The following is a 17,551-nucleotide window of genomic DNA, read 5'->3' as shown; positions in this document are numbered from 1 at the left end:
GTGCAAAAGGCACATAAATAATTAAAACATTTCTCTTTAGCCCTTACAGTCAAAATGCTATAAAATGGTCTGAGCTCCTTGTAATATGGAGTTTACTGTAGAAATGATTTTGCCAACAATGCATTTTATGTTTATTAAGCTAATGACAGCATAATATTGTCACAATATCAAGCATCAAGTACTTAAGAGTACTTATTTATTCCATTGATATGAATACATATACATTCCAACATGGTAACTTTTTTTGCATGATTGAAATGTCTGTTAACAAAATACAGTACATGAAGCATGATGTGGAATTTCTTTTTCTTAATATATTTATATCTATATACACAGTTCAGGTTATGTGCAATTCTTAAGATAAACCATCCGTCGTACCAACAGTTGTGGGCCTATACTGATGCTTTTAAAGTAAAAGTACTTCCAGAGGACAAAATAGACGATCCAGAACAAAACAACTATTCTAGCTTCACAGCACACAATGAAGTCATGGTAATGACTCGGTAGCTACAATCCCTTTATTTGTACATCACATGGGTCTCGCACTCCTCAGACAACTTTCAATAAAAGCCATGATGGAGAATTCAGTCCCAAAAACCACAGAAGCGTCTTGGCATAAGCAGCCAACTCTTGCTGATGTATTCAAGTAATATGGTAATAGGACTATAGTGTTTAAATCAAGAGTTCCTTTAAGGGTCTATAGTGTTTCACTGCAATATATTGGTAAGTTTCTTACTGACGTTGTGACTATTTACAGGGATTGTTAGTATGATATTGCAGGCATGGAAGAGATTATACTTAGCAATTGCAAGGTTGCTGACCCTTAATGTGATGGCGAATTCAGTCAGTAGCAAGTAATAAAGCTACATCATCAGGTACGTAACCACAGCCAATAAATAAATAAATACATTCTATAGATGATACAGTTTACAGTACATACATTCCCTGAAATACATATATACAAATGCTTGCTCGTACCAGATGTACCTATACGTGAATGATATTACACTGTATAGATAGCTATCTGTTGAAATGAGCATTTAACCTTAAATGCTTTGACCAATGATTGAAAAACAGAAAAATTATAGAAAATGTAAGGCTAGAGTATCTTTAGTGCCTACAAAACATGCATCTGTTTGACAGAATACAATGAGTTACTAAGTGCAGCCCCATTGTTTTCAGATTTCAAACGTTCTCACTGATAGCAACTGATAGTTAATGTTCAAAATCTGACATATGTAAGGTATGTAAACCAGAAAGTGCAAAAAACATGAAAAAGTAAACAGAAAATTTACATACCAAAAAGAAAAAATATATGGCACAAACTATATAGAAAAAAAATTGATTGCAATGAAATGCAATGGGCAATTTGTTTAGAAGAAAGTTACACAGCGTCACTGGAACATTTAGCATGTTAATATTTCATGTTTTTCAAAAATGTCCAAAACATGATGCTTTCAAGTAATCACAACCAACCGGCAAATACCTGGTCCTTTATCGCTCTACTTATCAAATCACCACTTGTAAAACCGCTACAGTTCATCAAACGGTAAAAGCTACTTTTGAAACCGGTTGTCAAATTACTGACAACTCACGCCATCAGTTACAAGCTTTTCTCTTTATTTACTCATTTTGGTTGTGGTTTTGCTATCAGGACTTCCTGCTCTGACTCTGGGGCAGAACCCTGACCCGTGATTTACTGTTAAGTCACTGATTCGAGGAGGCGGGGAGGCCGAGCAGCTACTTGGTGACTGGCTGTGACCCCCCTCAAAACGGGAAGGCGAGGAGCTTAACGAACGCTGCAGAGAGGAGGCGGTGGTACGTTGGTAACGTGAGGTGCTGACGGCCAGTCCCCCTCGCTCCTGCATGAGCTGAGAGAGGTTGTCCAAGAGGTCCGTGTCACCAGTGCTGCTTGCACGAATGCGGTAGCGTCTGCGTCTGAATAGACAATAACATTCAATATCACATTGATCATGTAGACGTATATTTAGGAATTGGACTACATTGGTTGTGCTGCTTGTTTTGGATTAACTATAAAGAACCAGGTGAGAATGAGAGTTGATTGTTTGCGAATCACATTAGACTGGTCACGTTGTATGTTTTTGATTCACTTAAAAGAACCAGCTATTTCAAACTTTTCATAAAAAGAACTAAAGTCATCCATTTCAAAAATCAGACTACACTGTGCTGTATGTTTTTGATTCACTAAAAAGAATGGGTTCATAAGAGTCATTTGTTTGTGAATTGGACAACCCTGTTCGTCTCGTATGTCTTGGATTCACTTAAAAGAACAGGTTTTAGTAAGTCAAGGTAAGAGTCATTTGTTCATGAATTGACTACAAATTGGTCACACTGTATGTTTTTGATTTTCTTAAAAGAACCAGTTATTTAAAACTCTTAATTAAAAGAACCAAAGCCATCCATTTCAAGAATCAGACTACACTGGTTGTTCTGTGTTTTTGATTCACTAAAATGAGCACAAGTTCATAAGAATCAGTTGTTCATGAATCAAATTACACTGATCACACTGAAATATATTTGATTCACTAAAATGGTCCAGCTCATAATAGCCATATGTTTGTAAATTGGATAACTCTGTTCGTCTCATATGTCTTGGATTAACTAAAAAGAAAGGTTTGTAAGAATCATTTGTTTCTGAATTGACTAAAAAATTGCTCACTCTGGAAAGAACCAGCTTAAAAGAGTGTTCGTGGACTATGATGGTTGTTTTGCTTTTGCGTGCAGCCCTTAAAGATACAATTCAATATACTGAGACAGGGAACCTTCTAACTTAGTACATTATTCTAATACATTCTTGCTCCTCTCACCTGTTCTCGCCACCTGTGCGAAGGGGCGGTTTGCCTGGTGGCGGCCGTGGAATAAATCGTGCAGACAGCTGATCCGGCACTAGTGTGGGGCTTATGGGTCTTGGTATTTTACTCTTGCTCGACACAGGTCTTGAGGAGGAAGACAGAGAGAGTGGCTCCTCCACCTGCCAGTCTGACCCTCGAGGACCGGTGGGGAAGGTGAACTTGTCGCGCAGCAGCGCTGAGGGGAAGTGCTCACATGACAGCGACAGAGACGGAGAAAGTGGAGCTGGAAAACCCCTACGGGTTGGAGAGTCCGGGTCACGGACGGGGATGCGACTGGTTCGGGGTGAGAGTTCACAAGGTGATGCCGGAGCTGCATCAACACTGTGTCCAGTCATCTCACCCTGGTTGGGAGTTGAAGGCGGCCCAACGTCAGGACAGCCCGAGTCGCTCTCCACATCCTTGTCAGAGGCCTTGACAGAGATAATGTTTTCATCTGGCTTGTTAGGGCTTTTAGAGGGTGAAATAGATGGCACGTGGTTGTGCTCTTTTTCTGCAGGGCCTGATGGATTGTCAGGCTGAGAGCCGTCTCCTGTCTTCTGCTGAGACTGAACTGGCTGTAGCACTGCCTTGGATGACTGTGAGGGGAATAACATTAAGAGACAGGACATTATAAATGGAGTTCTGCAGGGATAAACTCTTATATATTTGTTTTTCTTAGTGGTATCATCATCTGCTGAGCTCTGGTGAGATTTTCTGAGCTTGGAGCTTTGTGTCAGCTTCACTTTCGGTTTATTGATGTTATTGATATACAGTAATGTATAAATCCAAGTTGCTGACCATAAGACATAGAAGAAGACATAGTAATGTTGCAGTGAAGCCACTGCAGTGCACTCATAAACAATCACTGCTTACTGCTACAGTTTTCAATACACAATCAAACATACAATGGTGGCCAAAATTGTTAGAACACTTGGCATATTTAAGAAGTTTCAGTTATTTCTGTTGAATTGGCCATTATAATACTCATAAAACTAACTATTTCTGGAACTACCTGCGACGGAAGGAATCTGCTGGAACATTGAAAATGATGGACTGGCCCCCTCAAAGTCCGGACCTCAAACCCAAATTTGGGGCAAGTTGGAAAATAAATTGAGCAGTTTTCAAAGGAAAGCCTTTGGCTTTAGTTGTAGAGGGCATGAGTTGAATTAGCGTTGAAGTTCTCAGGAAATATATTGACATTATGCCAGAGAGATGTGCTGCTGTAATTGCTGCAAAACGTGGACATACCAAAATATTAAAGTTAAAAATGGATAACAGTAAGACTCACTTCATCTGATATTTGTTGTGTTTAGAGCAACCATCTGCATGTTTCATGAACATTATGAAATTAAATTATGTTTTGGAGGCAAAAAAGGTAGCTATTTTCAGATCTGTCAGGTGTTCTAACAATTTTGGCTATCACTGTATTTTATGACATAATTACAGTATTATGTAAAAATTAATGACCAGGAATGTTGTCATAATATAATTGTTGTCGCACAATTCCTGCTGTATATCTCACAATGTGACCTTAATTGATTAGAAATGCTAATACATCAACATCAGAAACTGACCTGCTCAAGATAAGTCCTGCTTAGGACCACTGACCCAGGCTGTACTGTGGGCAGTCTTCTTAATCCAGAAAGGGCTATCACTCCAGGCAAACCTGGTAGTCGGGCGAATGGAGGTCCAGTGTGGCAGATGCCTGTGTGGAATTCTACTGAACCACTCAGACTGCTAGCGCGCTGAGGCAAGGGGTCAGACCAGGTGCGAGGGAGGGCGAGGGGGCTGGAGGAGCGTGGTGAGATCCCTGAGCGTTCCTCCTCATCCGGTTTAGATCCTGCTGAACCGCTACCGCCCTCAAGCTCCACTAGGACCCACTCCTGTGAGTCACCCTCTTGTGGGACGGGGCTGAGGTTGACGGCAACGTAACCGCTGCTGGCCGCACCCTCCTCGTCCTCCAACGAGCCCTGCTCGACCCGACAGACAGACCTGTCTTGGAGCAGACCCGGACGTTGCTTCCCTAAACTAATAAGATGAAGAAGGTGAAGTGGTTACGATGTTTTTAGAGACCAATTCACATTTACAAGGAAGAATATTAAGATTTTGTTACTGACTAGGCCTCAAGGAAGCGTTCAATGGTGGGTTTGGGTTCAGGGGTCAGTCTTTTGTCTAGCCCCATGCTTTGACTATGGCGCATCCTTCTCAGTAGAGGAGCAACACGGTCAATGAGCAAGGTCTCTGAGCGCACACGTCTGGGAGAGCCCTGGATGGAGCCACTGTTGGGGCTCTGGTTGCCCTCTTTGCTTCGCTCCTCCTCACTGGCCACCTGAATCAGAAACACAAGCTCCAACTGAAACACTATACTTGCAAACTCCAGACTGGCAAAAAAGGCGATGGGTGGGGTATAAGTAACAATAGGCCTACTCTTTTAAATCTTCAAAAAAAACAAAAAAAAAATGGAGCAATTGAAATTGTTCTGGAAATGTTTGGTATTAGAATAGGACTATATGTTGTTTAGGTAGCAACGTTGTTTTGAAACAACATCAATGTCCATCCTAAACTGTAAAATGACTATAAAAACTATGATTTAAACTATTTTTCAGTTCAAATAATACAAGTTTTGACAAAATAAAGTTTTATGAAATGATAAACCCAACATTTCAGTTGTATATTATATATATTTGGTCTACAAAAACAGCAGACAGTCAACAAAATGACAAATTGGCTAAATTAAAATGCAAATTTTTCTCACAGTAGGTGGGAGAGCAGAAATATGTTGGTTTCCTCAGTTACCACTGTATAAGTCAAGTCACCTTTATTAATATAGTGTTTTACATAATACAGGCTGTTTCAAAGCAGTATTTAGTTACAAAAAGGAAAATAAAAGAATCAATGATGCAAACTTTATCAAATATGAGTCGAATTCATATTTTGGTGTAAAGCACCTCTAAAAAGACAATAGTCTCATTATTTAGCTCATAGCTATTTAACTGTTGGTTCAGCTCAGTTCAATAACAGTAAAGTTCATAAATTATGAAACAAGTTAAATTCAGCTATAAGCTACTTTACACAAGACAACAGTGTCTTTATCCAACTCCAGTCAGTTCAGAGTTGATAACAGTGTCAATTAAATAAATAAAAGTTTTATGAAATAAATTGTATTCAGCTATGCTTATTAACACTGATAAGAGCTGATAAAATGTAAAAACTGTAACTTGAATGCAATGTAAGTCGCTTTGGATAAAAGCGTCTGCTAAATGCATAAATGTAAATGTAACAACACTTTATTAGGTATCAAGTCATTTCGCTGAGAAGTGATAAGTTTGCAGGAATGTCAATAACAGAGTGATGAATAGTACCTTTCTGATTAGAGGCTGAACGTGGTTGAGGTTTCGGTCACGGCTATGCTCTATATCCTCCCAGACATCCGCTCCCTGTGCAGGCTGCATTGGGATGGGGGTGCAATTATCAGCCTCACTGAGGCGCTCACCCTGAAGGACGTCTTCTGTGTTCTCACGCTGCTGATCGCCTGGGATCACAGAGGCATTGGCCATGCTGGAAGGAAATATATTCATTTAACCATGTAGACTTCAAACAGTTTATACAGAGACTCATAATATCATTGAATCACTGCAGAGGCTGGATATCTACCCCAAATATGCCGGTGTGAGGCGAGTCAACTGCTGGGCTGTAGTTGTCAGGGTTCCAACATTAAGTGTGTCCTCTGAATCTGTTCTTTCCCAGTCATACGGATCATTTTCCACCACATTGTAGTTCTTCATGCTGTTGTCAAAGACTGACATCAGGAGCTGCAACACAATGAGAGAGCATTGTGTTAGTGATTGTCTACATTTACAAAATCTATGGTCAAGAAAGGCTAAGAAAGTTCAGTACCTGATAATCCGGTTTAGTGTAGTAGTCCAGGTTGGAGATATGGTCAAGAAAAATGCTAAACTCATCTGGGAGTTGTTTGAGCATGAGGAGATGGTTGTATGTCTCCTTCATATTTCCGACCTGTTCCTGTATTGATGGCAGGACTGAGAACAGCAAACCTCTTATCCATGGATAATTATGATCAGAGCAGAACTTACTTTATCTTTGATTTTTCTCCAGGGTAGCTGACCCACCATGAATTCCACAAGCATATAAAATAAAGACCACAGGTCATCATGTCGACCCATTTCCTTTAAAAAAAAATTACAAATAAAAGATGTGCATTTTAGTGAAATATGAATAAGTAACATGACCTGCTATGTATAAGAAACCTGACCGGCATCTGCCATTGGCTTGAGAATGCAAGAGAGAGAAGTTACCTTATTCTTGTGAGCATTAACTGAAGCATAACGAACGGTTCCTCTGAATCCTGCCACTGGACGAGGCTTTAGACAAAAAAAGAGAAGACATAAGTAAACATACAGAAACACATTACCAGAATAATTTACCCAAAAATGAAAATTCTGTAAAAATTGAGACATCAATTTTCTTTTAAAAATCTTGACTTCCCTTTTTTGGTACACTCATGAGAGTTTGAGACGTTTATTCTTATTAAAATTAAATTTTGTGAACCAGATCAACTGATAAAAAAAAACATATTTAAAAGATCCATTCGTTCACAAATTGTACATCACTACTTTTCTCATGAAATATGAATTACGATTTAAATTTGGTGCTGTATGACTTTGTGTCCTTTTTCAATCTTGAAATCTTCAGTCCCTAAGCACTGTATTTGCAAAAAGCAGTTCTTCAGTAATTGCTTGAAATTTCTACTTTTGTGCTCCACCGAAGAAATATAGTCAAAGAAGTTTGGAAAAATTGTGAGTAAATGACTGAATTTTCATTTTGGGGTGAACTGTCCATTTTAGTAACACTAATATGAAATTTAATAAACATAAGCTTTAAAAGACTTCTGTGATTACTTACTGGACGGACTTCTTGACATGAGTTTGTAAATTGGCGTGCCAACCCAAAATCAAGCATATAACAGGTTCGGCACGTAGTGGCAAGTCGACCCATTGCGAAGTTAGACTATTTGAGAGAAAAAAAGATTAATGACTAGTTTATTCAGTCTAAAAAGGAATAATGAGGCCCTGTTAAACATGTGCTTTTAGGCACAGGGCTGTCTGTGAGAGAGCAGACTCTGTACAGCACTCTTACGGGTTTGATGTCTCTGTGCAGGAAGCCCACAGAGTGGATGCTCTCGATGGCTTCTAAGATTTGTCGGCCCAGCCTGAGTGTGGTGGAGATGCTGAAGGTGCCGCGGCTCATGTTGCGTCGAAGGTCTGCCAAGTTCCTTCCCTGCAGATCAATGGACAAACATCACTTCAGGTGACTGAAATCAGGGCTGTTGTGTTACTTTGAGTTGCGATAACATCCAAAAATTTAGAAACAAGAATAAATCATTTGATGCCCTACCTGAAGCTCCATAACCACATAGTTGAAGCGGTCATTGCGTCCACAGCCAACAAAACGACAAACATGGTCTTTACCTATGAAATGGATCAAAGCAAAAACAGTTAATGTTATACAAATCCATATATATTTTTAAGTAATATTCCCCTTGTGTTTGGAAATGTATGATTGCCCATAGAGTAGCAAACACAGTGCACAATGACTGCTCAAAGAAAAAAAATTATATACATTAATGAGTATCTTAAATATCTTATGTTCATTTTTACCCTGAAGTCTTTTCAAAACGGCTACTTCCATCTTAAGGACCTGTTTGGGTTGCTGGGCAGACTCCACTTTCAGAGCCACATTGACTTGGCTCACCTGGTCCAGGACTTCATATATCTCACCAAAACCACCCCCACCAATTTTCTTCACCTAGTTAGGAAAGAGACATTTTTAATGAATGACTACTGTGCAAAACGTTTTGGCCAATAAGATTTCTTAATATTTTTGGAAATCTCTTATGCTCACCAAGGTTGCATTTATTTATTAAAATCACAGTAATATTGCAAAATATTATCAGTAATCATCAGTAATATACTTTAAAATGTATTCCTGTGATGACCAAGTTTCATTTTCAGCAGCCGTTACTTCAGTCTTCAGTGTCACATAATCTTTCAGAAATAATTCTGATTTGCTGATTTGGTGCTCAAGAAACATTTCTTATTATAATAATGTTGAAAACAATCGTGCAGCTTTATATTTTTGTGGAATCTGTGATACATTTTGCTTCTTAGGATTCTTTGATGAATACAAAGTGCAAAAGAACAGCATTTATGTCACTTTTGATCAATTTGATACATCATCGCTGAATAAAAAAAAAAAAAAAAGTCAAAAAGGAAAAAAAACATTTTGACCCCAAACCTTTGAACAGTAATGTACTGTATATATTTTTTCCTGCTATAATTGAGTAGACAGCTTTCAAACTTGTGTCAGGGAACAGATGTTCTGTTCAGGCATGAAATACGGTCTTGAAAAAATTTCACTTTTGTCATAAAATAAAATGCTGTGTCTTGTGACTATTTGTCAGCATGCTGTATAGTTTTCTGTGCTGATGTCAGCACTGCTCAACACACCTGCAGTATATCATTTGACTGAGCTCAAAAGAAAATAAAACTCCTTGCCTGAGTGAAAGTTTACATTAAAGAATCTGACAGCTATCAGAACATCTCTACAAAACTAACAGTATTTGAATAGTCCTGAAGCATTGTCCTCCTAAATACAGCACCTTCAAAACAACTCACCACTCTCCATCGCTCCCGGACCATGCTCCCAACAGCCAAGATATCAGTATGCTCCCCGGACCCACTCATCCTGAGGCTCAAGAGTGGACTGAGCACACTCAGAGAAGATCTACACCTCACATCAGTGAGCTCGGGTCCTCGCTGAAAAGATGAGAAAAAACAGATCTGTAGATTTTAAAAATGCTTCATTTAGTTGGACCTGCACGGTTACATCAGAAATTAAAGGCTCTAGAGACGTTTGCAGACATAAGGGAGATTTACCAACAAGGCTGTAGACAAGACAAAAATAATGAAAACTGCATTTTATTGGCTCCATCCATATACTTAAGAAGGCCATCTGTGAAGGCATCCACACTACATGGATCTGACCTGTCCTAAGGTTGTCTTTTGAGTATAATAGGTAAGATCTGTATAAGAACCTGTCCTGATTCTTTTTATGACTGTAACTGCTAGGCTGCAGAAACTAAAGGAGCTAAATACAGTCAAATCCTTAAGGAACAGGCTTACTGTAGGCCTGAAACAAGAATAAAATTCACTATATCTGCAAAACAGTGACTCAGGGAAACATAATCTGTAAATCTACATCATAAAGACTACAAAATACTATCTTATATGCATGCTTAGTTGGAAGACAGAGAACCTTGGCTCTGTTTGATGTCAATGATAAAAATAAAAATGCAATCATTAATATTTGCCAAGAGGCCAGATGAAACATTCTGCAAGTCATGTACACATCTGTTGGAGTGGTAAATATATGCATTATCTTGAGCAATATATATTTTTGTGTATATTATGAACATGCATGCATGTTGTGTGTTTTAAACTTATTGCATACACTGTCAAGGTCTTATACTGTCATTATTTGACTGCAGTGTTGGTGAATTATGAATTTCGTTAATTGGTGCACATTTATATGGTGTAGTGACAATTAAAATATATATATTATTTTACTAATTACTAACATTTTGACACACACAAAACTGTTTTAGTAATAAATCTAGAATGTCTAAAAGATATATACACATGTAAAACAATTAAAATTTCGTACCATAAAATGTTTTGTGTTTTATATATGTATGCATATATATATATATATATATATAGTTTTGTTGCTTTGTGTTTATTTTTATATGTATAATTATGCATGCATGCTTGTTACTTTGCATATAACAATTTACCTGTAGATTTTACATTTGAATAAATTTGAATTTGAGCACAAAAACATAATAGTTTAAAATATACCAAATTATTGCTTGTGTCTTAAAAAGGACTCAACGCTATTAAAAGGCTTTTTACTCAATCATAAATCATTAAATCTGTACTGTATTAGCAATACTATCAGTCCGAACTGATGACAGTCCAAAGCAACTGCCATACTAGCTGCATGCAGTAACTTACTGCTTTTAATGAGGATCATCCTAAGGATGGCTGCAGATGGCTTGTTACATGTCTTTATTAGCTGGCTGTGTTACTCAAGATGTATGCTAACATCCACAAGCTATGCTGAAAACTGCGGCTGTCTTGTAGATGTTGGTTGAGGCGTTCTCTGTCCTTTCCGCATCCAGTGATAACAGAGGGAATCATAGGACACAGGCTAGCTAAAGCTAAATCATCAGCCAGAGCCAAATCACTAAAACCAAAAAGCGCAGTGAAGCGACACCGCGCCAGCTAATTAGCCAAACTGAAAAACGCCACCGCAACATACAGCTAGTATTGAACATACGGTTGCCAGGTTACACAACGGCAACGCAATGTTATGACAGCTGTAATAATGCGGACTAACGTTAGCTCGCTAAACGGACAGCACGCGTTCATTCAGGGACTCGGTGTGTTCATTACCTCCGTCTGCAGCGGCGGTCCAAGATGTTTCCGAAGACTTTAAAACATCTTTTTTTGTTCTATAGGCCATGATGATATAAAATGTTGGACATGATAATCCCATAACGTTTTGAAACACAAAATAACGACTGAAGTTCGCGTTATTTGCCTCACTTCTCACAACAACAGCAGCGGCGGCAGCGATGACTGCGCGAGCGGACCTATGTGTGACGTCACATCTCTTTGAATGGGTTTGATGGAATAATCATCACATGAATTAATAATATAATATTTACATCTGTTGTTAACATAATTTAATACGGACTCAACATTTACTAATACATTACTAAATCTATCTCTTCGTATCCCTTATGCACAGTTGCATTTAACTACCGTTCTAAAAAGAATGAATAGGGCACGTATTTGCAAAGTCCCTTTAAGGGCTTTTTATTCTATAGTCTTTGACATTGCCAGCTAATTAGTTAACGGATCTTTATTGTATAGTGTTACCGTTTTTATAATTATCATTGATGGCCATTGTTTTAAACTTTGTGTTGGGATATAGGCATATAGCTAATGCTCACACGCTGAACATTTGTTACAAGTGTATACATATGTAACGATTTACATAAAAAAGTGCAACATTATCATTATCTTGTTCACATATTTTCTTTGTGGAATTACGCAGGTCAAACATTTAGTTAGGAAATCAAGACACATAATTAGATATGTGACACAGACATTACTTGTAATTAATCTAATAGTCATTGAGTGAAACAGTTCCTCTTGTTTTCATTAACAACAAACAAATGCATCCACAATGTACAAACAAGAATGTGAGAGGAATTTATACATTTATGCAGAGGACAGATTTGTGAAATGAAACAGATGTCAGTTTTATACTTATAGTAAAAACTACACTGTTTTTGAGACTAGGGTTCCTTGAGAATTACTTTAAAAAAAGAAAAGGAAAACATTTTGATATTTACTGGCAGTAAACTCAGCGATACTTCCATATTTTTATAAAACCAAATATACATGGACTAACAGATTTTCTTGTCAGTACACAATACCGTTTCACAGATCACTAAAAAAATATTACTCAAATAAAATGGTTAGAGAAATAATGTCCTCCCAACAAGAGCACATCACGTAAACAAAAACAAATGGTTTTGAAACCTATAAACAACAGGATTAAAAAAAAAAAAAAAAAATGGCATTCAAATCATGTAAAAATGATTCCCTTTCCTAAAGTAAAAATGTACATTCAACCATTTTAAAATCTAATCACAACTGTCCTTTTTTTAAACAGTTGAGACATGCCCACAAAAATGGCTGTAGGCAAGAAGTGAAGTGACATTCAGCCAAGTATGGTGACCCATACTCGGAATTCGTGCTCTGCATTTAACCCATCCAACGTGCACACACACAGCAGTGAACACACACACACCGTGAACATACACCCGGAGCAGTGGGCAGCCATTTATGCTGCGGCGCCCGGGGAGCAGTTGAGGAAGTAGTGATGGTTCCCAAGTGTTGAATCAAAATCTAAAACAATACTAAAATTTGGTTCTTTCTTAAAATGGAAGTGACAGTTAAAACTAAAAATGAAATGTTTTGTGGGCAGCATTTTGTTCAAAGTCCAATATTAGCTCTCATTTGCAGCTTTTCCTGCACCAAGCAGTCTCTCTCTGTCTGGGGCTTCTCCCTCCTCTGCTCTCTGCTCTCCAGGGCAGCAGGGCAGTTTGGCCATCAAGGGCTTGTGGAGTCCATTGTATAGTGCTGTACCCACGAGTAGAATGATGAAGCCTAAAATCTGTAGGCCGTGGAATACCTCCCAACCCAGCAGTAAACTCATGACCCAGATGACCAGAGTACGCAGACTGTCCAGCACCATGCGAGTAGTGGCACTTATTTCCTTGGTGACGCTGATGCCTGCAAAGTTAAAGAAGGCGATGCTCACGGTGTTGCCCAGCAGTGCCAGTAAAATAAGGGGCTTATGGCCAATCTGACAGAAGGCATCCAATGCATCTTCAAGGACCTGCCGTGGGTTGTCCGCAAAACTTCCCACATGTATGTAGAACATTGGGATGAGGAGCAATGAGAGGATGACAAATCCGAAAAAACCTAAGAAAGAGAGAAAAGACAACTAAGCCACTGGAAAATAGACCAGTCACAGAAGTGTTGCTAAACTGATTTTTTTTAATAATCAAAATTGCCAGTTTGTCAATAGATGTTCATCATTAACAAAGGCATATTTGGCCGCATTTTTCTGATTTCACAGTAACAATGAATGGGGAGGATTGAGAGTAAGATAACCTCAGATATGCAGCCGCTGCTTCAAGTCAGAAAATATAATCATAATTTGTAATGGCATTGACAGATAAGTTAATCACAGACTTTTATGGGGACTAAGATGAAAAATGGAGGTCTCCTAAATGGGGTCTAGCTATGGTAATGACAACATTAGGTTCTAAGCCAATCAGCATTGTTTGTTTCATTAATCTACTACCTTTGAGTTAATCTTTTTAACAGTTAACCTTTTCTAGCAATTGATCATACACAAAAAAGACTGAATGTTGGCCTTTTGAACTCTCTCTTCAACAAAAAAAAAAGCCTCACGATTTTTATTGGAGACTTTTTTTAAAAACATAAAAAAAAATCTTACTGGGCCGAAACTTTTTAACTGTAGTGTGTGACATAAGATAAATTCCTATCATTATGACAACATTATTAATACATAGCATTAATATACTTGGACCAAACTAGTCATTGGCTTTATATGTCACCACATTAAAAACTTTACCTTCAGTCCCAACAGCCTTCAGCGGATGCACATTGTGCTTGTAGACAAACTTCTCCTCCAGGACCATCTGGACTGCAACAATAATCTGTGCCATGATGATCAAAAGATCCCCTTTAAGACAAGATCAGTCCAGTCAGATAAAGATGCAAGATAAAATCAAATAAAGGAAAAAGTTCTGATATCCAGCCTACGAGAACATTTTCTGATTTGTAAAAGACAAATAATCATTACGTATGATTAAAAACGTTCAGCAGCTGGTAACTACTGACCTGTGATAACCTCACTGAGCTTATGGGAGTCATCCCCATGGCCACTCAGAAAGTCAGCCATGCCGACCACCACCAGACCAAGGATGGTAAAAAGGATCCCAACCCACTGGCTGGGCTGTAGCCGCCGTCCTAAAAACGCTACAGACAACAGTCCAGTGAAGATGATCACAGCTCCTCGCAGCATCTGGAAGCTGGACGCACTAGTCATGTTCAGTGCTAGAGAAAGAAAACACAAGTACAGATCCTGTTTAAGTCAATCCAAGAATAAAAAGAATGGATGTTTCAGCTATTATAAATTGAAACTTGTCTATATATAGTAAGATAATACACATTGTTCATTTACTTATAGTGCTGTCACTGTAACGATACAAGTCTGGTTGTAAATCAGTGAACCTTCCCTTTAAGAACTAAAGACTATTGACACAATGTACTTCACATGTTGGATACTCACCAACATACATGATGGATGTTCCCAACATGTCACAAAGGGCAGGGGGGAGGAAAAGTAGGGGGTTGAAACTTTGGCCCGGATCCATCGTGGGCTCAGGTTTGCACCGATCATGACAAAGGAGAATGTGGAACACCACCAGACAGGACAACTCTCCCAAAAACATTCCCACAGCCTGGAAGGGTGAGAGGAGGAGATGTGTGGTGAAGAAAGGAGTTTTTTATTTTATTATTAAGATACATGCAGGAAAAGTAATAGAGATGGGGAAAAGTGATATGAAGAGAAGAACATGGAGCCAAAACATAAATAACACTTTCAGTTCTCCGTTTCCTTAGAGGTACTAAAAACAATGTACTGAGAAAAAAGTTTGATGTGAATGGTGTGTTGTTATCTTGAGGACTGATGAATATCATTACCTGTACAAAAGGGTGGGAGAAGGCATGATTTGGAGAACTATTACATCCAGGTGCAGAGAACATATCAGCCCATCTAGGAGATGAACAGATTCAGGTCATTAAACGTGTCATATTACAATAGAATTAATCTAACTTAATGTGTATTAATATGCAGTATAACAATACATAAGGCACTCATAGCAAACACTGACTCAAAGATAGCTTAATTTTGGGACTGCACACAAATCTCTTTGTCCAAACCGTAATGGCTATTGGACGTAATCAGTAATCAATTTATATTTGTACACAATTCTTATATTTATGACAATTATAATGAGCATTTCTCTTTATCAAATCACACTACACACTAAAAACTACGACATTAAAAATGTAAAATCAGTCTTTCATCTGCCAATCACTATAAGTTTAAGAAGTAACTATGCACATGGTACACTAATGTCATTTTTTACAACCATGAAATGACAATGTGTGACTGACAATAAAGCCTCATGATGAAGAAAAGTATTTAACAACTCTTTCTTTGGATTTAACAATTCGATTTGATTGATTTTAGAAAAAATGGTTATAAATAGAAGTGTTTATGGCACTGTAAAAACCGAATGTACAAATAATGAAGCGTTAAAACAGAGATGCATCATCATCAACATGAGTGTCAGTTTTTCAGCAGACACTGAGTGAAGTGTGGTATCAAATACCGTCTGCCTAGAAACATCAAGCTTCTGTTTTAGATGCAAAGCTGTATCAATTTACAAGTTACTTGTAACAGTGTTTGCAGCAGACATCTTGACCAAATGGACTACCTAATTCTGATTGTAAGATGTTTACTGCTGCGATTGCACTATTGACTAATAGTCACAAGGGTTTTGGTGGCAGAATTGCTGATTTTGCAGCATCAACATGTCACGACACATCGGAACATCACAATTGTACGTGAGTCGTTTAATCATCTTGTCCTGAAATGTTGGATTTTCATCGTCGTCTGTATATATTCAGTACATACATTAGTACTAAAAGACAAAGGGAAAAAATTATAATCTTTCTTTAATCTAATTTTTCACATTATTTAACAAAAAACATGTCCAAATTCTCATTCGGAGATAATGAAATTACACGCCTTCAGAAAATAAGGACACGGCGTATAGTTTTGTTAAAGAAAACGTGCAAGCATCCTTGTCTACCCTATTAGTAGAGGCAGAAGTTCGGGCAACTAATAAAAGTAAGCAATAATCGCATGTAAACAAACACCATCTAGCGCGTGCGCGCTAAATTACTTACTTTGCGGATAGTGTGTTAATAGAGCCTGTGATGAGCATCAAAGCGGCGAGAAAGAGCTGATATTTTGTCCAAGCCATGGTGAGTGTGGGACTGAGTGTCCGCAAACATCAGACTCTCAAACTGTCTTGAGATGTGTCTTTCTCGCTGATGATGAGTACAGCTATCTAAACAGGTATGCAAATCACATGATGGCGATCACGTGACACATCAGCTGACGTGTTATTTCCGCAGATTTTCAATGTAGAGTTGAACTGATCTTCTGTCTTAATATGACATATGAATCATATTTGAGCAGCCAAGCAATTAATGTGGGGTCAGGACAACACAGTAATTTGAGAAAATGTGTAAGGTTAACTACAATGTGTTCGACTACGATGTGTCTGTTTCCTGTCTTCATTTCCTGAGTTGTTAAAATAAATAATAATAAAACGGATATATTTTACTCTACAGTATTAGAAATAGCTATTAGCTGAAAATTTTTATTTAATTCCGGATATTATACAGTGAATTCTTATAAAAGAAGAAATGTTTGTTGTGTTTGTTTGTGGCGATGGAATCATTTCAATGATTCGATTCATTTGAATCAGTTACCAAAAAGATTCGTTCAGATTTATTCGCTGACTCTTTAGCACGCCAGTAGGTGGCGTCGAGTGAGTCACTGAATATTTTACTCCAATTAGTTAAAAAAAGGATTAGTTCACTTTTAAAAAAACTTTTGCTGATAATTTACTCACCCCCATGTCATCCAAGATGTCCATGTCTTTCTTTCTTCAGTCGAAAAGAAATTAAGGTTTTTGATGAAAACATTTCTCCATAAAATGGACTTCATTGGGACCCAAACGGTTCAAGGTCCAAATGACAGTTTCAGTGCAGCTTCAAAGGGCTTTAAACGATACCAGACGATGAATAAGGGTGTTATCTAGCGAAACGATCGGTCATTTAAAAAATAAATAAAAAAGTTTAAGTTTTATA

General features: G+C 38.0%; 2 protein-coding genes across 2 annotated transcripts; both read right to left on the bottom strand.

The window, feature by feature from the left end:
• Positions 1 to 112: 112 nt before the first annotated feature.
• Positions 113 to 11,597, bottom strand: LOC306880578 (tau-tubulin kinase 2-like). Its single transcript, XM_079434191.1, has 15 exons — positions 11,387 to 11,597; positions 9,548 to 9,688; positions 8,531 to 8,678; positions 8,268 to 8,341; positions 8,010 to 8,150; positions 7,776 to 7,880; positions 7,169 to 7,234; positions 6,947 to 7,039; positions 6,750 to 6,875; positions 6,507 to 6,664; positions 6,215 to 6,410; positions 4,970 to 5,181; positions 4,427 to 4,880; positions 2,829 to 3,448; positions 113 to 1,938 (listed from the first exon to the last, which is right to left on the bottom strand). The coding sequence occupies exons 2-15, from the start codon at positions 9,614 to 9,616 to the stop codon at positions 1,620 to 1,622; spliced, it is 2,781 nt and encodes a 926-aa protein (XP_079290317.1). The 5' UTR covers positions 9,617 to 9,688; positions 11,387 to 11,597; the 3' UTR covers positions 113 to 1,619.
• Positions 11,598 to 11,790: 193 nt separating this feature from the next.
• Positions 11,791 to 16,785, bottom strand: LOC306879778 (solute carrier family 35 member F6-like). The gene is made up of 6 exons (XM_079432963.1): positions 16,580 to 16,785; positions 15,305 to 15,377; positions 14,892 to 15,063; positions 14,441 to 14,656; positions 14,172 to 14,282; positions 11,791 to 13,492 (listed from the first exon to the last, which is right to left on the bottom strand). The coding sequence occupies exons 1-6, from the start codon at positions 16,654 to 16,656 to the stop codon at positions 13,014 to 13,016; spliced, it is 1,128 nt and encodes a 375-aa protein (XP_079289089.1). The 5' UTR covers positions 16,657 to 16,785; the 3' UTR covers positions 11,791 to 13,013.
• Positions 16,786 to 17,551: the final 766 nt, after the last annotated feature.

Source organism: Barbus barbus, assembly GCF_936440315.1.
Source record: "Barbus barbus genome assembly, chromosome: 14".
NCBI lineage: Eukaryota > Metazoa > Chordata > Actinopteri > Cypriniformes > Cyprinidae > Barbus > Barbus barbus.
This window is presented reverse-complemented; position numbering and strand designations above follow the sequence as displayed.